The following is a 20,377-nucleotide window of genomic DNA, read 5'->3' on the forward strand; positions in this document are numbered from 1 at the left end:
CCTTTAAGTGGACCACAAACTTAGGATACATAATAAGTAACAACAAATGTATAAAGATAACTTTATCCCATTACTCATCAATATGAAAACAGATCTAATTAAATGGAACAATCTTCCAGGTAGAATAAACCTCTTCAGAATGGCATGGCTCCCAACATTTGTATATTTATTCCCGGTAATAGCAATTACCCCACCGAAGACATTATTTTAAAAAGTATACTCGGTCATAACAGACTTGATATAGGCAAATACAACTCATAAAACAAAAAGGAACGTTTTACATCTTTCTAAGTCTGAGGGTGTTTTTTACCTTCTAGACTTGGAATTGTATCAACTCGCCACCCAAGGTGTTTACTTGCGACCACATCGTTAAAAGCACTAAAGAAGAGCAATGCGTACATATTGAAAATGCACATGCTCATCTTTTCACGTGTCTATTTTCAAAAGCTAAAGCTAAGAACATTAAGAACTTCCTAGTCAAGTACACTATAACAATATGGAAGAAAATTATACTTATTCTACAAGAGCCAATATCACTCCCTAAAAACCCAACCGTATGGAACAATCCTTGGATAGCTTTTCATAATTCACTGATTTTAAAATTGGTCCACATGGAAAACTAAAGGCATAGTAACCATAAATTACTTGGTAGGAAATACAGAATTTCCATTACAGAATTAAGATGCAATTTTAGTCTGTCCAATGCAGATTATTAAATACATGCAACTTAAAAGTTTCATATCACGAAATTTTGATTTGAAATCTTTTGGACATCAGCGCAATCTTGAGGGAATCTTATTTGAGTCAAAGGATATTCATATGATATTTATATCACACACACACACACTCACACACACAAAGTATGTGGACACCCCTTCAAATGATTGGATTCGGCTATTTCAGCCACACTTGTTCCTGAAAGGTGTATAAAATCGAACACACAGCCATGCAATCTCCATAGCAAAACATTGGCAGTAGAATGATCTTACTGAAGGGCTCAGTGACTTTCAACGTGACACCGTCATAGGATACCACCTTTTCAACAAGTCAGTTCGTCAAATTTCTGCCCTGTTAGAGCTGCCCCGGTCAACTGTAAGTGCTGTTATTGTGAAGTGGAAACGTCTAGGAGCAACGACGGCTCAGCCGCAAAGTTTTAACCCGCACAAGCTCACAGAACGGGACCGCCGAGGTCTGTAGTGCATAACAATCGTCTGTCCTCGGTTGCAACACTCACTACAGAGTTTTTATGGCCGAGCAGCTGCACAGAACCGTAAGATCACCATGTGCAATGCCAGCGTCGGCTGGAGTGGTGTAAAGCTCGCCACCATTGGACTCTGGAGCAGTTGAAACGCATTCTCTGGAGTGATGAATCATGCTTCATCATCTGGCAGTTTGACGGACGAATCTGGGTTTGGTGGATACCAGGAGAACGGTACCTGCCCCAATGCATAGTGCCAACTGTAAAGTTTGGTGGAGGAGGAAATATGGTCTGTGGCTGTTTTTCATGGTTTGAGCTAGGTCCCTTAGTTCCAGTAAAGGGAAATCTTAACGCTACAGCATACAATGACATTCTAGACATTTCTGTGCTTCCAACTTTGTGGGAAGGCCTTTTCCTGTTTCAGCAAGACAGTGTCCCCGTGCACAAAGCGAGGTCCATACATAAATGGTTTGTTGAGATCAGCGTGTAAGAACTTGACTGGCCTGCACAGAATCCTGATCTCAACCACATCGAACACCTCTGGAATAAATTGGAACGCCAACTGCGAGCCAGGCCTAATCACTAAACATCAGTGCCCGACCTCACTAATGCTCTTGTGGTTGAATGAAGTCCCCGAAGCAATGTTCCAACATCTAGTGGAAAGCCTTCCCAGAAGAGTGGAGGCTGTTATAGACGCAAAGGGGGGACCAACTCCATATTAATGCCCATGCTTTTGGAATGGGATGTTTGACGAGCAGGTGTCCACATACTTTGGTCATGTAGTGTAGTTAAGATATACAAAACCTTGCAGACAGCCTATCCAACTGACAATCTCTTAGATTTCTTTTTTTTTTTTTTTTACTATTGGAACCAAGACTTAAAAAGAACTGATATTGGCACAAGCTGGAGGAAAGTTAATGAAAATGTGTAGAATTTATTATGCAAGAGACAAAATTCACAAATCCTACAGCACAAAGGCAGAGTCATGTCTTAATAAGTGTAAAACTAACAATGACTCAATAATCCATGCCTTCTGGGAATGTTATGAAGTCTAAAAGTTATGGGCAGAGTTAGAAAGTTGTCTGTCAGAAGTATTACAATGCAAATGTACTTTTAATCCATCTGTCTGCATATTTCAATACATGCATCTGAGTGAGTAGTGAGATACCCGATGTCTTGGACGATACTTTTCTTGTCAATCATCTTGAAAAAACGTATACTTAAACTGGAAATCAACCAATCCTCCATCTTTAACACAATGGAAAGGTCAAATGTTGAAAGTGCGTGGGTGATAGAGAAACAATGATGCAGTTTGAGGCCATGTGGCGGAGAGTGATGTGAGAGCTGGGGGGGGGGTCTGGGTAGGTCTGATGTCATTGATGTTTGTGTGCATCTGTATGCTGTTATTTATTTTTATGTTTTGTGTTAAAAAATAAATAAGTGAGTTACTTAGAAAAACAAATAATCTAGGAGCGGCAGGTAGCCTAGCAGTTAAGAGCGTTGGGCCAGTAATCGAAAATTTACTAGGCATCGATGTCCCCTTGAGAAAGGCACTTAACCCTAATTGCTCCAGGGTCGCCATCTATAATGGCAGATCCCTGGCCGTGACCCCACTCTGAGGGTATCTCAGGGGGAGTGGGATATGCAAAAAACAAATGTTCAATTCACACGTGTATAATACACACTTGTACGTGAAATGGAACAAATGTAAGCACCTAATTATTAGTATCTGTCTTACATTTCTAAATCTCTATGAAATCTTTGGGGAGTCGTAGGCCATCACTCTGCTAATCTGCAGTGCCACCTGTTGGAAAGAACCATGAATGTTTCTATTTCTACCTCGTGATGTGGCCATTCCACGTTGGTTGTTGAAATGACAGCTCACAAGATGTTGGTCTATCTTTCCAGAAAGTACAACACCATCACAGCCTCAGAACAGCGACAACAGTACAAGCAGGATTTCTGTGCAGAGTACGATGAGTACAGGGCCCTGCACGACCGGATCGGGACCATTACTGAGATGTTTGTTCAGCTGGGTTCCAAGATAAACACTCTGTCCCCCGGTACACAGGAATACAAGGTATGAGCAAGGAACTGACATCACTTCCACTCACACAATACAAAACACTTCTGGTTAAACAGTTGAAGACCTGGTTTGATGTACTTTTAAGGACTTACTAAATGTCTTGTATTTTTCCACCCTCACAGCTCATGGAGGAGCAAATACTGCAGAAATACAGAAAGTATAAGAAAGTAAGTAATGCGTGAGCAGGAAATATAATTTAATTATTGTATAGCCGGTCTTGTCTACTGTAGCCTGTATGAATATCACAAATAAAATACTCTTCACCCCTCTGCCTTGACCATGTCACCGTAATGCCAGCTCTCTGACACCCCTCTGCCTTGACCATGTCACCGTAATGCCAGCTCTCTGACACCCCTCTGCTTTGACCATGTCACCGTAATGCCAGCTCTCTGACACCCCTCTGCATTGACTTTACAGAAGTTCCCTGGTTACCGGGAAGAGAAGAAGCGATGCGAGTATCTGCATCAGAAACTTTCTCACATCAAAGGTCTGATCCTGGACTATGACCGTACCCAGGCCCCTTCATAGTGACTGGCCTGCACCCTGCTGCCACAGGGTGTTACTGTATCAATGGACCAAAAGACTCCCCATGGACCAAAAGACTGCCCAGCCAAGCCTGGGTCCTGGAGTGACCTGGAATCACATATGAATCACACATTCACTTCACTCCTCCCAGTGTTGATGGGAGAGAGGAGCGATGTTCTCTTATATGAAGTGGGCCAAGACCAGCAACTTGTGAGCAATTGAAACCCTTTAATGTTTTTGTTGTTGAGGGCGAGTGTTGTAATGACTAGAATTTGTTGTGGCGTATAAATCATAAGATGACACAATTTAAGCCAAATTCCTTTTTCTACCCATAATGCAAAATGTACATGAACTCTCCTGTCCAAATGCTTTTATCGTTTGGTCTATTATCATGACTACACACAAAGGCATATTGGTTTGATGGTACAATCATAAGGACAGATAAGAACAGATGCTCTTCATACCCAGTCTTCTATCAATGCTATATTTAAGTACCCAGTACAATTTGTTTGCTGTTTCACTGAATGTATAGATGTAAAATAATTATATAAAGTCTTCATTCCTATAGAGAGGGTTGTAATCACTGGATTAAGATTAGGGAAAGCTGGAAGATATTTTATGTTCTGTGGAAATGTCTTAGACATGACTTCTTGGCCATATCCCTGCCATTGTTGATGTCCCAGGCAGAATACAAAATGTAGACTATCTAAAAAAGGAGGTAGACTATGTATGCTGAACAGCAGCTATAAAGAGGAAGAATATTGTAACTGTAAAAAGGTAGGAGTGGCCTAAACATCAGCATTTCAGGTATTGATACATAGTTTTAAAAAAAATACAAAATTACAAAGAAAAATACCGTACATGGTTTGACAATTAGCTAAGACATTAACAAAAAAACTTCTTTGGTAAATGCTCCAATTGGTCACAATCTAAAGTACACTTGAACTTGTTGTTCATTTCAATCAGTATTAGTAATGCTCTTCCATTGTGGAATACATTATTTGCATAGACTTTTTCTACGTTTCACATGATAAACCGAAAACATCTACAACTATTGATAGTGTTAATCATTAGAACCTTTGAAACGTATATCTCATTCTATAACAATCCTGTTTGTTACAGAAACATTTCGCAAATGTTTTAAAGCGCTGTAGAGAAATACTGCCTCATAGCCCATATCCCTGCCATTGGTGATGTCCCAGGCAAAATACAAAATGTAGACCATCTAAAAAATAACTGCTGAACTGCTGAACAGCAGATATTAAGAGGAATATTGTAAAAGGGTAGGAGTGGCCTAAACATAAAGTTCTGTGGAAATATCTTAGACATCTATGAACTTAACTGTTTGAGCTGATAATTGATCTCTTTGTTAAAGTTAATGATACAGTGCATGTCATTAATCGGACATGCCAGTCAAACATCCTATACATCTGCCTCTAACCCAAACATCACATTCAGTCTATGGTTCCTGTTGGCAGTAATTATGGCATTCTGCTTCATCAAATATGGGCAAGGGGAATTGCCCCCTGAAATGTGTAGGATAGAGGAAAGTGCCATAGTCATACAGTATACTCCCATGTTTCTGTTTAAAACACGACATCGTTACTGAAAGAACACTATTCTGAATAAGAACAGCAATCGAGCACAATTAATAGAACATTTGTCAAGATTGTTGTGGCATTCTATTACCTACTTATCCTTCTGGATAAATGGTTTTCATTGTTTGAGCCAGTATGCTCTGACCTTTGATGGTAATAAAGTTCATACAATATTAACAAATCTTTTATTACCTCGATCAATAGTCCATTATATTTGTGAGACTGGGTGGAATACCAGAGCATTTAACAGTACTTCCTGAAGCCCTTTTTATAAGCTTGTGCTTGTGAATGCTTTCTCAGTTCAGCAAGAAACATAGGGTTGTGTCCATGCAGTGATTAAATGCAATGCCTTAAAGCTTCTGGTGTCTGCTGATTTCAACTGGATTCAGGGCCTCATAAATAAGATTGTCCATCCTGTTGTTCAAAGATGAGATCTCACAGATCTATTTTCTGACGTGTGTGAACTTCTTCACTCTTGCTGTCGACACCGCTTTGTAGGACAATACTGTGATAACCGGTGGTATTTCATTGTGTTGCTGTAGCAGTTAAATAGATTTCACCTCCACAAACAATATAGATTGCCAAGATAGGACAGTTTATTTTCAGTTTGAAACAGTGAATGTTCCATTCCAACATATGGATGTGTTGGAGTAAATGCCTTTCAACAAACTGGACCACATTAACTTAGCCTCTCTGGATGTATCATCACCTGGGATTTCATACAGTTCATTATCTGTGGCTTGTAGAGAGCTATATTACTTACATGCTTACATGCATGCATGATTGCAGTACCAGTCAAAAGTTTGGACACACCTACTCATTCCAGTTTTTTTTTCTTTTTTTTTACTATAGTCTAAATTGTAGAATAGTGAAGACATCAAAACTATGAAATAACACATGGAATCATGTAATAACCAAAAAAGTGTTAAACAAATCAAAATATATTTGAGATTCTTCAAAGTATCCACCCTTTACCTTGATGACAGATTTGCAGTCTTGGCATTCTCTCAACCAACTGCATGAAGTAGTCACCTGGAATGCATTTTAGTTAACAGGTGTGCCTTGTTAAAATGTAATTTGTGGAATTTCTTTCCTTCTTAATGTGTTTGAGCCAATCAGTTGTGTTGTGACAAGGTAGGGTTGGTATACAGAAGATAGCCCTATTTGGTAAAAGATCAAGTCCATATTATGGCAAGAACAGCTCAAATAAGCAAAGAGAAATGACAGTCCAACATTACTTTAAGACATGAACGTCAGTCAATTCGGAAAATGTCTTCAAGTGCAGTCGCAAAAACCATCAAGCACTATGATGAGACTGGCTCTCATGAGGATTGCCACAGGAAAGGAAGACCCAGAGTTACTTCTGCCGCAGAGGATAAGTTCATTAATTACTAGCCTCAGAAACTGCAGCCCAAATAAATGCTTCACAGAGTTCAAGTAACAGATACATCTCAACATCAACTGTTCAGAGGAGACTGCGTGAATCAGGCCTTCATGGTCGATTGCTGCAAAGAGACCACTACTAAAGGACACCAAGGAAGTGTGGGGGTGCTTTGCTGGTGACACTGTCAGTGATTTATTTAGAATTCAAGGCACACTTAACCAGCATGGCTACCACAGCATTCTGCAGCGATACGCCATCCCGTCTGGTTTGCGCTTAGTGGGACTCATTTATTTTTCAACAGGACAATGACCCAACACACCTCCAGACTGTGTAAGGGTTATTTGGCCAAGAAGGAGAGTGATGGAGTGCTGCATCAGATGTCCTGGCCTCCACAATCACCCAACCTCAACCCTATTGAGATGGTTTGGGATGAGTTGGACCACAGAGTGAAGGAAAAGCAGCCAACAAGTGCTCAGCATATGTGGGAAATGCTTCCAAGACATTTTGAAAAGCATTCCAGGTGAAGCTGGTCGAGAGAATGCCAAGAGTGTGCAAAGCTGTCATCAAGGCAAAGGGTGGCTACTTTGAAGAATCTAAAATATATTTTGATTTGTTTAACACTTTTTTTGGTTACTACATGATTCCATATGTGTTATTTCATAGTTTTGATGTCTTCACTATTATTCTACAATGTAGAAAATAGTGGAAATAAAAATTCTTGAATGAGCAGCTGTATAAACTTTTAACTGGTACTGTGTGTGTGTGTAATATATATATTCAGATACAGTGACTACTCTTAAGCAGTATTGAAGTCAATGTGACTGTCAGTGTACACAATCTTGCTACTTAATTGCTGTCTTAAGATGGGTGTAAATGGGAAGATAAAGTTCATTTTTGCCTTAACATACCCATCACACATTTCCATGTCTCTGATATGAATTTTCTATACTTTTTATTTATCTGCACATACACAGATGTTTCAGGATCATGTATTTTAGTTCACTTATTTTTAGGTTTAAGGAAATTCTGATTTTATGTTAATGGTTGTTTTCAATATTACGTTATGTCAGAGCATTTATTTTGTGTTAGAATACAATGTTGATGTATTCCTCCTCTACCATGTGAGTCCTTAGTCTTACTAACATCAATGAGTCACAGCTCGCTGTGTTGTCACGTGGGTCACGCATCAGCCAGGTTAATGAGTCAACATTACAGAGTGATTGAAATTTAAAGGCAATGTTCCAGCGTTAGTGCAGACTGTATTTACGGTAATTGCTGCATATGTCGTCTATCAGAAATGACCTTTACATTTCTGTCACGCAGCCTATAATGCTTCAGCGTTAGATTGAATAGAGCCCCTCATCCTTTTGTGTTTGTCATAGGTTCATTTCTGTTCATTTCCCTCATCCATATGAGTGGTCTGTGGATCTTTTTGATAATCATGAATAGAGTAGAAAAAATTATTGTGATTGTGGTAAAGGCCTTTTCTCATCCAATACAATTCTGCACCACTGTCACAAACCACCTGGTTCAAGAGCTATGTATAAGTGTCTATGTGAAAGGTCTGTCAGAAGTCAGCGATGAATCTGGTCGAGTCAAGCACATGTAAATGTCAGAGTTCTTCTGTCAGTTTGGTTTATTTTTTAATGTTGAATTCTAAATGTCCTAAATGAAATGTATGCTACTGTGGTATTCTGGAAAGCACATGATCAGATATGAGACCAGCATATATACCACTGTCTCTGTGTCCAGTATTGGACAGAGCTATAGAGGCTGGTCATCTGAATAAGTGCTAATGGTGATATATGCAGGAGTTAGCTAGGTGCCTTCTAATAGGAAAATCTGAGTCACATTGGTGTTTACATAATGTTCTTATCTTTCATAATTGATATTATTGCATAACATGCAGTTGAAACCAAATGTATGCACTCAAATTATTGGTCCCTACATTGTATTTTTCATGTGTAGGCTTACAGCTTCGTGGCTAAAGATCCTTTAAAAACTGTTAAGACACCCACAATGTGCTCTTGAAATTTCATCTGAATACTGCCTACAAATCAAACAACTCTAAGATTATTTTAAGGTAATTGTCTTGCTTTTGCTGGTGCGTTTACTTTGTTGATATTGGTAAATTAAACGTCTCAAAAGAAATGTGAAATTAAATCTCGTCCAGTATGTCACTGCAGTCAACCTATGAGAACATTTGTAACTATTTATTGCTTTTAATGTTTTCTTTTTTTGGTTCCTCCTTTGCACACTTTTCTCAGTCTATAAAGGCAGATGAGAAGCCTCTCCTTAGAAAAAGGGCAATGGAATATATATTTTTGCAATTTTCAGTGGGGGGGGGTGCTTTATCACCACCTGTTCCTCTAGAAAAAGCCTACAACATATATTGTCTCTAAAAACAAAGAATAAAGCTTTTCATCAAGAATTGAGTTAAAATTCCTATATTTCCTTAAGGTGGTGACATTGCAGCACATTTATTGGAATTCCTTGCATCACAAAGTATTATGTCACTACATCTTGAATATTGACTACATCACACAATCCTCTACTTTAGTCAATGTCAATTATAAACTCGGCATAAAAAGAAACGTCCATTTTTCAGGACCCTGTCTTTCAAAGATAATTTGTAAAAATCCAAATAACTTCACAGATCTTCACTGTAAAGGGTTGAAACACTGTTTCCCATGCTTGTTCAATGAACCATAAACAATTAATGAACATGCACCTGTGGAATGGTCGTTAAGACACTAACAGCTTACAGACGGTCGGCAATTAAGGTCACCATTATGAAAACTCAGGACACTAAAGAGGCCTTTCTACTGACTCTGAACATCACCAAAAGAAAGATGCCCAGGGTCCCTGCTCATATGCGTGAACGTGCCTTAGGCATGCTGCAAGGAGGCATGTGGCCAAGGTAATAAATTGCAATGTCTGTACTGTTAGACACCGCTACAGGGAGACAGGATGGACAGCTGATCGTCCTCGCAGTGGCAGACCACGTTTAACAACACCTGCACAGGATTGGAACATCACACCTGCAGGACAGATACAGGATGGCAACAACTGCCCGAGTTACACCAGGAACACACAATCCCTCCATCAGTGCTCAGACTGTCCGTAATAGGCTGAGTGAGGCTGGACTGAGGGCTTGTAGTTCTGTTGTAAGGCCGGTCCTCACCAGACATCACCGGCAACTACGTCGCCTATGGGCACAAACCCACCGTCGCTGGACCAGACAGGACTGGCAAAAAAGTGCTCTTCACTGACGAGTCGCGGTTTAGTCTCACCAGGGGTGATGGTCGGATTCGTGTTTATCGTCGAAGGAATGAGCGTTATACAGAGGCCTGTACTCTGGAGCGGGATCGATTTTGGAGGTGGAGGGTCACAGCATTATTGGACTGAGCTTGTTGTCATTGCACGCAATCTCAACGCTGAGCGTTTATAGGGAAGACATTCTCCTCCCTCATATGGTACCCTTCCTGCAGGCTCATCCTGACATGACCATCCAGCATGACAATGCCACCAGCCATACTGCTCGTTCTGTGCGTGATTGTCTGCAAGACAGGAATGTCAGTGTTCTGCCATGGCCAGCGAAGAGCCCGGATCTCAATCCCATTGAGCACATCTGGACCTGTTGGATCAGAGGGTGAGGGCTAGGGCCATTCCCCCCTGAAATGTCTGGTTACTTGCAGGTGCCTTGGTGGAAGAGTGGGGTAACATCTCACAGCAAGAACTGGCAAATCTGGTGCAGTCCATGAGGAGATGCACTGCAGTACTTAATGCAGCTGGTGGCCACACCAGATACTGACTGTTACTTTTGATTTTGGCCCCTCCCTTTGTTCAGGAACACATTATTCAATTTCTGTTAGTCACATGTCTGTGGATCTTGTTCAGTTTGTCTCAGTTGTTGAATCTTATGTTCAAACAAATATTTACACATGTTAAGTTTGCTGAAAATAAACGCAGTTGACAGTGCGAGGATGTTTCTTTTTTTGCTGAGTAGTTAGGGGAAAATTGCACAAATTTAGATAAAATCAATCACGACAAATATTGTCCATGTTTGGATAACCTTGGTTATTGTCTTTGAAAATTAGGTAAATATTAGCAATGTGGGGAAAGGGAACCTTGAGCAATAATGCATTACTTTGAACTTTTGCAATCCAATAAAAAATGTGCATTTCAACCCCAAATTATCATCCATCTACTTTGTGTTGCAATATTTTTCTGTCCCACGGGCCCCATTTATCAAACATGCTTGGTTTTTAACTATGTTATTTTAACTTTGTCCAACTCAGGACCTCGCATATGCATTGTGAATTATAGCATAAATGTCAACAGAATCCATTTTATTATTGAACAGGTTTGATCAAATTCAATCCATTTTGTTACATTGCATTATGCATAGAAGTATATTAATAAGTATTAATAAGGCTCTTCCATTATGGAATACATTATTTGCATAGACCTTTTGTACTTTTCTCATGATAAACAGAACATTACAACTATTGATTAGTGTTAATCATAGGAACCTTTTGAAACTTTGATTTCATTCTGTAACCATAGTGTTTGTTACAAACATTTCAAAGCGCTGGAGAAATACTGATTTCTAGGCCATATCCCAGACAGAATACAAAATGTAGACCATCTAAAAATTGAGGTAGACTATGTATGCTGAACAGCATCTATTAAGAGGAAGATTATTGTAACTAAAAAGGCAGGAGTGGCCTAAACATCAGTGTTTCAAGTATTGGTACATAGTTAAATACAATAAAGAGAAATACTGTACATGATTTGACAATTACACAAGACATTAACAAAACTTGTTTGTGACTAATTGGAGCATTTACCAATCTAAATTACACTTGAATTTGTGTTCAATTCAATCAGTTATATGCTACATCATAAGGTCCTTATTTCCAAAGTGAATGCTTCCTTTTATCAATTGCACAGGCTGTGAAAATTCACATGATTATACAAAGTGGCCTTGGAATCAAAGACATACAGGAGACAGTGCTATTCAGCTGGTGGGTTTGGATTAGTGTGGTAATGCTGAATCACGCAACTCATGATCCGTCAAGTTATTTAGTTAATAAAGCATTATGGCCCCCACCTACAGTGCTCTACGTTCAATTATAAATTGCTGGGTGGTTCGAGCCCTGAAAGCTGATTGGCTGACAACCATGGTATATCAGACCGTATACCATGGGTATGACAAAACATTTATTTTTATTGCTCTAAATACATTAACCAGTTATAAAAGCAATAAGGCACCTTGGGGGTTTATGATATATGGCCAATATACCACGGCTAAGGGCCGTGTCCAGGCACTCCCTGTTGGGTCGTGCTTAAGAACAGCCCTTAGCCGTGGTATATTGGCCATATATCACAAACCTCCTCGGGCTCAATTAAACACTAGCAAACAAAGTTGACTAAGATCCCTGTCCAGCCTCGTCTGTCTTTGTGGTTCCTAAACTACTGCAAAGTTCCCTTTATAATATATTAATTTTGAAAATGTCTAAAAAGGTACATATGGATCCACCTATGAGCTGTTGCTGGTCCTAACAGTAATCATACACATTGGCTACTCATAAGTGTTTGCCCTTTAAGCTCCTAATTTCTATCTGAAGGGGTTGCTGTCATCAGTGAACTTCTGCTAGCATGCAACTTCCCCTGAAGTGACATTCAAAGTAGGATAGTACCCCTGAAAAATGACTATAAACCTTAGTACAATGGGCAGATGCCAGTACTGTGTATGGCTTCTCTTAATTCTAGCTCCTTTCATTTTCCTTCAACTCTAGGTTACGGTTGGATTTTCAAACTGGGGTGCAAGACTGACACTATCCCTAAGAGAGATGAAATCAGCCCACAAAAGCCCACCACTCCTGGGTTTGACCGGTACACACCCAGCCTGTCCAGTGGAATGAAAATATCACAAATGTTTTTCAGTGTGTCAAGGGCAACCGAGGGATGGCTTTTAAGACTCTCGAAGAGCAGGAACAGAAAAGCATCCAGTTGAGGAACAATAACAGTAGCCACATCAGGGTTGTCGTTGAGGTGCTGATCCATTTTCTGCTGAAACTGCCTATCTCTGGTTCTCTGAACCATAGTCTGGGTGATTACATAAACATCTCTGGTCAGACTCATAACCAGGGACAGGAAGTAGCAACAAGAGCCATTCAAGCTCCAGCGCTCCTTGTCGATACCAGGGACAAGGCCAACATTTCTGGCCCAGAGCACATTGTCGCAGATAAAGTAAAGGGCGCGGTTGAGGTTCGCCACAGTAAGGCAGAGGCGCAACACAGGGTCAGAGAGCTGCAAGGTTCGCTTGGCAGCGTCAATGGAATTCACAGTGTTCCCCAGTCTGAACACTGAAACAAAGAACATAAAAGGACAGAATTCAGCACATGCTCATGAAAACAGTTCTCAAGTAAGCTACATTTGACTGATTGTTGAACCAAATATTTGTCAGCACAAAACTAGAGCTTCTTTCTAGAACTACAGCTTTCCTATATGACCTATGGTTGGGGAAAAATCACTGCTTATGTAACTATTAACTGTCTATGTCTTATGCAATTGCATAAACAGCCTAGTGATCCTACTCTTCCGAGTGGTTGAAGGTCTGATACCCAAAATTTTCTCCACTTACAGTCAATAAAGCCATCCAATAATAATTAGCCTACAGCTCGTTTCAAAAACACTTGTTCTAACGGTTAGTTAGCTACAGTATGTCCCTGGGGAGTGTAGTAGTTGGTGGTGAAGGTTGTACAAACTCACATTTCCTTCCAGAACTCATGTTGGACTCCAGACTCTGCAGCTTGACAACAAGCTCTTTCCTTGCAGAATTATTGCGAAGCAAATACTTCACCAAGGCACATGCATATTGGGTTGTCCTGAAATACAAGCATTAGACATTATGACAATTAGACACATCTCAGCAACTATATGTTTATTTAACTATACAAGTCAGTTAAGAACAAATTCTTATTTTACAATAACGGCTTAACCCGGACGACATTGGGCCAATTGTGCACCACCCTATGGGACTCCCGATCACTGCCCAGTTGTGATACAGCCCGGGATCGAACCAGGGTCTGTAGTGACGCCTCTAGCACTCAGATGCAGTGCCTTAGACCACTGCGCTACTCGGGAGCAATCTGTATCTAGTAACGTTAGTCTGAAAAGGAGATCATCATACAAACTAAGCTGATCTGACTTGCTAAATTGACAGTCAGCAAGCTACATTAGCAAAGATATGTAACTTGTTGCAGCAAATGAATGATGGATAACATTGGCATTAGTTAGCTAGCTACGGTTGGAATTATGCTCAACCTTAACTTTTAAGTTATGAGTTAGCTAAGTTACTGCAGACAGCTAACGTTAGCTTTCTACTAAATAAGACGATTTAGCTAGCTAACTTACCAAAGACCAATGACATACCTGAAAATACGATCCCTTCCTTGACTTTGATTTGTGAACTTAACAAAAGACTCCATTGCGACCAGTGCCTTATTGTTTCAAACAGAAGATAAAATGTCAAATTTGCAGCCAAGCCGAAGCTAAAGTAAGGCAACTGCATAGAGATAGATAGAGGACTCATCTTTGTATCTATGCTATTTTAGGGTATATGACAGCATATGTAGGACAATTGAGGCAATCTCAATTTTGACGAAGAACATTTTCTTCTTCACGATTGGCTGACCCCTCCTGGTGACCCACCCTCCTGATGACCCAGTTGGACATCACTCCAAAATGGTCACAAACGCCCTCAATGGCGTTTTGGCCTCTATCATTCTCTATGGGCAACAGCTCTCATATCATAGCTAGCGAATTTACGTTCCAGTACGGAGGGTTTTGCAGACGGACAAGTGGGTTTGTCAAACGGCCCTTTCGAATACTTTTAACAATAATAATTTTATTATTTCCTTGCATGGAGTAAGATTCACTGATCTTACGCGAGTAATATGTAACAAAGCAAGTAAATTAGGCATAGTAATATCATGGTTCAACAGGATTCAGCAATAATGATAGGCATGGAAGTACTTACACATTAATCTCACAGGATTTACATTAATTTGAATACAAAGTACAGACAACATTAGAATGAAAGAAAACATTTATTTCAAAACAAGTAAAACACAAGAAGGGACATTCAACATGTGGCTCCAAGTGAAGGGAGATGTTAACTTGGTTTTGATAGTTAGTTGTATCTACATATACATTATATATGAACATATGTAATCACCCTAAATTATGTTCATATTACATTATGAAAATATAGGCAATCATAACCATTTTATCCTGAACAACTACCCTCAAATGTTCCCTTTAGCCACAAAACCAAGCGACAGAAATCCTTATAGATATAGTTTAACATAGTCCCTATGTTAAAAGTAGAACAGTGTAACAGTATAGCTTCCATCCCTCTCTTTGCCCCTACATGGGCTCGAATCAGGGACCCTCTGCACACATAGACAACAGTCACCCTTGAAGCATCGTTACACATCGCTCCACAAAAGCCGAGCAAGGGGAACAACTACTTCAAGGTCTCAGAGCAAGTGACGTTACGATTGAAACGCTATTAGCGCGCACCCCGCTTACTAGCTAGCCATTTCACATCGGTTACAACAGCACAAGTAAACATGGTTTGATAATAAACATACTATTTTGTTATGTTATTTATACCCTGTAACTGTATGCTTTCACATTGTGAGTGCCTTCTCACTTGAAGTATAGAAGGCCTTTTTCCTCATTTATCAGTTAGATGCATAGCTTACATTATTGAAAAGAGCTACCACTATAATATCCTCATATAGGAAATTATGCAATCCTGACCATTTTGGGCAAGCAGCTACCCTGAAATTTTCTGAGACACTTTGCTTCACATAGCGTTAGTTGAACATACAGTATGTCCATATGTTTAAGGTACAACAGAAATTATGTATTATGTTAATCATGTTATGATTAGCATAATAAACTGCCTTCATATTGTGAGAGTCTTCTCGCTTCAAGGTTTCAAGGCTTAAGTCCTCCTTCCTCATCTGGTAGGCGCCGCTTCTCCCTTTAAGGCCTGGTAGACATCTTGTCTTATCTTCAGTACCTCAGGTGGAACTCTGCCCTCCTGTCTCCTAGTGGCTCTCTTTTGTGCCTTTCAGCGGTTTGTGATGCTTTTTTGCATGACACACAGCAGAAGATGGGAGTTTAGACTTCTGGCTTCATTTCAGGAGAGATCCTGGGTTTGGAGGTTAGATGCATCTACATATCTTACATTATTGAAAAGATATCTACAACCATAATATCCTCATATAGTAAGTTATGCAATCCTAACCATTAGCCAAAGAAGCAACCCTGATATGTTCTGAGCCACTCAGAAATTCATTCAAGTACCTTCACATAGCATTGTGATAGTGATTGTCTGTTTTGTTCAAGTTTAAGTCCTTCCTCATCTGGAAGGAGTTCCACCTCCTAGTTTTAAGGCCTGTTTCAGTGCCTCAGATGGACTTCTGCCCACCGGTTCCACCCCCCACACATGGTCTACAGTATTCGTGCAGTATGCAGGGCCAAAGAAACCCGGTGTGCTACCCTTGGGAGTAGACTGACTGTACACTATAAAAAGTAATTATACTTATAATCTTCATACTTTTCATCATAATCATCATCTTCCTCTTCATCCTGCTCATCTGTGGTCGTCTGTAGATAGAACATGTTTATCAGTTATGCAGTGTGTGTGAGAGATCCTTTATCATGTGATATTGACTGTACATTTGAGTGAGAATGATACAACTGATCACTTTACAAAATATCAAATTTAAAACTAAACAGTATTTTGTAGCAATACAATGTAATACAGTGTAAGTAGTTATGTGTTGCTGGTATATGTTGCACTGTTCCTAAAATAGAAGTTGTCATTGATGCAAATCAAAAAACATAAAGCTTACCATAATGGCGTTCAGCAGGGGACTGCAGGACTGAGCAGAGCGAGCAGTGGGTGGATTTTATACTGCAGGGTAGCAACAAAACCTGAGTCTCCACCTCCCCTGTGAAGTGAAACTCAGACCCACTTTTCTGGAAAACAAAACACATGGGAAAGAAGAAAGGGGTGTGTCTCAGTGAAGTGCGACTGAGCCCAGTGCATACTAAATGTACACACACACACACACACACACACACACACACACACACACACACACACACACACACACACACACACACACACACACACACACACACACACACACACACACACTATTGTCTTTAAAAAGTTACACTGTACATTATCTGATGATTAATATTAAGTTATTATCAAATATTGTGTAATTGTACTTTGCATTCCTTTGTAATCATTTATTTCCCCTGGACATATTTGAAAAGTCACACCAGTGGGGTGCATGAGCCTCGAGTCTCATGATGAGACCTTCTAAAACTACAGATGTTACTAAATGTAAACTAGGCTTTTGTCACTCTTGACTATCCAGCTGGCACCCACCCACTAGTGCACCTTATATCTGCTAATGGCTAGTGACCTTGTGCCCATATTGAGCAAATGACAGTTCTCACAGTTATATGTATGTTATTGTACTGTTGTGTCTCTGTTGTTCTCCTGTCTGTAACATCATTGGCACTAAACTCCTAAACTAAAACGAAACTTTTAAACTCCTATCAAAACTAAACCTACTATAACAATTCATATAAACCATTCTTATGTTTGAATTGAACTAATACTAGTAGGGCCGATGAGGGGAAGACTCATTTGGTCAACCTAACAATACATCAAATTCAAACATACTATATTTTGGTGAAAGGATACAATTAAGCAATAAGGTACGAGGAGGGATGGTAAATTGTCAATTTAGCACAATCCCACAAGGTGCCTTATTGCTATCATACACTTCTTACCAATGTAATTAGAACAGTAAATAGTCATTTTTTGTCATACCCATGGTATAAGGTCTGATATACCACAGCTTTCAGCCAATCAGCATTCAAGACTCGAACCACTCGGTTTATAATATGGAATAAACAACACATAGAAACAACAGACACTGGACAAAACATGTTAAAGTTGCATGTGTTTACAGTTTTTATTTTCACAGTTTCATTGTTTTTTTACAGTAAATGTTGCGTACAGCCTTTTTAGATGAATCTATTATGGGATTGTGTTTATCAGCAGGCCCCTCCCTCAAGCCCACCTAACCAAGCACGCAGACCACCAGAAGCCAAAGGGAAAAAGGGAAGTGGAAAGTAGTTTTGGCTTTTGTGGTTTGCTTCTGTAGTCTGAGTTTCGGTTAGTTGTTTCGAGGTCACTGCATTTCTGCAGCACTGGCTCTGCACACGTCACCCCCTGCTGGCCCGGTATGGGAACACGACGCATCGGCCTTGTACCTGCGGTAGGCAGCACCACTGTTGCGTTACTCCCTAGTGAAGGCCACACCCGATGTGTAGTGTTCTCATGTCGGGACGGTCGCGGGGGAGGCGCGACCCGCCCTTAGTCTAGCCCAGGATTTCTTCTCCTTGTCCTCCTCCTCCTCCTCACTGTGGGAAGAGAGATTGTGTTCAGTACTACAATTCAGAAACCTTCACCACAGCAAAACCTTCACATTTGCTAATAAACAAAGTAATAGTACTTTATCACTGGTGATGCAAGGGAGTGGCAGAGAAAACAGCAGCAGTAGAGGTCTTGATACGTATCATTGAAACGTGTCCCAATACAGACTTATTGACTTATTGAGACAACGGTTCTGAGTAGTTGTGAGAAATTGCTTGATTTACAGCAATAAAAAGGAAGTCTGTACTTGTCTCCTTTTTTTACAGATACATTATCTAGGACCTGACATCTCTGAACAGTAATATATTGTTTTACAGAGATACTTCAAACAGAGATACTTACATGATTCATAGCAAGCAGACAGAATGGGACTCCATGGGTGACCTGTTAAAGGGTTAATTAAGGTCACCAGCCCTGAAACACAAGGAATGACAGACTTAGATGTGACGCAGTCAGGAATTACAAAACATGGTCACTTCCCTTTGATCAGACTATTTTTCTGATTCTGAATTCAATGTATTACATGGTTTATCAATAATTCAAAAGCTATTCATTGAATTATGATTCATATGTTCTCAATAAATCTGCTACTCTCTGACTAAACAACAACAACAACAGGCTGTTGTCATATGATCATGACTGTACATCACATTAAACTTCTACTTGTACTGCTCTAATTCATAATACGGGAAATGTACTTTAAAAGTTTTTTAAATGTTTTTAAAAAACATTCCTGTTTGTCATATCAACTTTCCTTTAAAAAGTGTAAAGCAATAATTATACTGAAATGAATGTAAACTGAACTAAATATTAATCAGGTCAAATAACACAGGTCAATGTTTACAGTAAGTTCTTTATCATTATAGAGATAAAACTCACCCCTGAATCCTTCAGCAGACATATCCGCAGGATAGAAAGGACAGATGAATCGCTGCATCTTCCTTATAAACCCTGAGAACCCTCTTCTCCTCCTCCTACTCTCCTGCTCCTCCTCTCCCTCCTCCTCCTCTTACTCTCCCTCATCCTATACCCTGAACTGTTTAGCCCTGTCTGACAGCACCTCAGACAAGCAGCCTGCACTGTGTGTGTCGCGCCCTGACCTTAGATATCTCTGTTTTTCTATATATTTTGGTTAGGTCAGGGTGAGACTAGGGTGGGTACGCTAGTTTTGTATGTCTAGGTTTTTTGTATGTCTAGGGTTTTTGTGTATGTCTAGGGTTTTTGTATGTCTAGGGGTGTCGTATGTCTAGGGGTTTTGTATGTCTATGTTGGCCTGATATGGTTCCCAATCAGAGACAGCTGTTTATCGTTGTCTCTGATTGGGGATCATATTTAGGTAGCCATTTTTCCTCGTTTGTGTTGTGGGATCTTGTCTGCTTTGAGTTGCCTGAGTGCACACCTGTAGCGGCACGGTTCGTTCGTTCGTTCGTTCGTTCGTTCGTTCGTTCGTTCGTTCGGTTGTTTGTTGTTTTGTTAGGTGAGTTTCAGTTGATTAAAATTATGTGGAACTCTACTCACACTGCACCTTGGTCTCATCATTACGACGATCGTGACAGTGTGTTTGTTTGTGTATGTGTGTGTGTGTGTGTCTGTGTGTGCGTGTGTGTGTCAGCAAGCTTTACTTGTCTGTTTTGTTTACATCAACATCCATCTTTTAGTTTCATTTTTTGCACTGCCTATTTCTCAGATAGGGTGTGCCTTCTTTGGTTACTAGGTGCTGAACAAACACAACAAAACTCAAGGTTACTTTCGTAACCCCGGTTAACTGATAAGTGAGATGTATCACTTATTGGGTCCAGTGGCGAAGTGGCGAATGAGGTGAGCCCCTCCCTCTTTATAACCCGGAAATGTGTATTTAAAAGAGAACCAAACTATGACGTGCGTACATGTACAGTGCATTTGGAAAGTATTCAGACCCCTTGACTTTTTCCACATTTTGTTACGTTACGGCGTTAATCTAAAATGGATTCAATAATTTTTTCCTCAATCTACACACAATACCCCATAATGACAAAGCAAAATGTATTTTTTTACATTA

At 40.0% G+C, this 20,377-nt stretch overlaps 2 protein-coding genes across 3 annotated transcripts in view; one reads left to right on the forward strand and one right to left on the reverse strand.

The window, feature by feature from the left end:
- The window catches only part of LOC139540482 (RNA polymerase II elongation factor ELL2-like), a 50,938-nt gene extending 41,712 nt beyond the window's left edge, over window positions 1-9,226 (forward strand). The window contains exons 10-12 of the mRNA XM_071344346.1: window positions 3,107-3,278; window positions 3,407-3,451; window positions 3,702-9,226. Of these exons, the coding sequence (XP_071200447.1) occupies window positions 3,107-3,278; window positions 3,407-3,451; window positions 3,702-3,812 (328 nt within the window). The 3' untranslated portion in view covers window positions 3,813-9,226. The remainder of the gene's footprint in view (window positions 1-3,106; window positions 3,279-3,406; window positions 3,452-3,701) is intronic.
- Window positions 9,227-11,126: 1,900 nt separating this feature from the next.
- pex11a (peroxisomal biogenesis factor 11 alpha) lies at window positions 11,127-16,890 on the reverse strand. Of its 2 annotated transcripts, none has more exons than XM_071344353.1 (4): window positions 16,733-16,890; window positions 14,235-16,484; window positions 13,572-13,687; window positions 11,127-13,165 (listed from the first exon to the last, which is right to left on the reverse strand). In XM_071344353.1, exons 2-4 carry the CDS (start codon window positions 14,288-14,290, stop codon window positions 12,597-12,599), a joined length of 741 nt encoding a protein of 246 aa, XP_071200454.1. In that variant the 5' UTR covers window positions 14,291-16,484; window positions 16,733-16,890; the 3' UTR covers window positions 11,127-12,596. The 2 variants fall into 2 exon arrangements, with proteins under 2 accessions (XP_071200454.1, XP_071200453.1); XM_071344352.1 differs by having other exon boundaries at window positions 14,217-16,484.
- Window positions 16,891-20,377: the final 3,487 nt, after the last annotated feature.

The sequence above is a fragment of the Salvelinus alpinus genome, chromosome 15 (genome assembly GCF_045679555.1).
Source record: "Salvelinus alpinus chromosome 15, SLU_Salpinus.1, whole genome shotgun sequence".
In the NCBI taxonomy this organism is placed as follows: Eukaryota; Metazoa; Chordata; class Actinopteri; order Salmoniformes; family Salmonidae; genus Salvelinus; species Salvelinus alpinus.

Bases quoted from the DNA above. Each gene is read 5' to 3' on its own strand.
- pex11a (XM_071344352.1), bottom strand. From the start codon at position 14,290: ATGGAGTCTTTTGTTAAGTTCACAAATCAAAGTCAAGGAAGGGATCGT. The intron at 13,688-14,216 runs GTAAGTTAGCTA...CTTGTATTTCAG, and splicing joins AGGTATGTCATTGGTCTTTG to GACAACCCAATATGCATGTG. The intron at 13,166-13,571 runs GTGAGTTTGTAC...TCTTTGTTTCAG, and splicing joins CATGAGTTCTGGAAGGAAAT to TGTTCAGACTGGGGAACACT.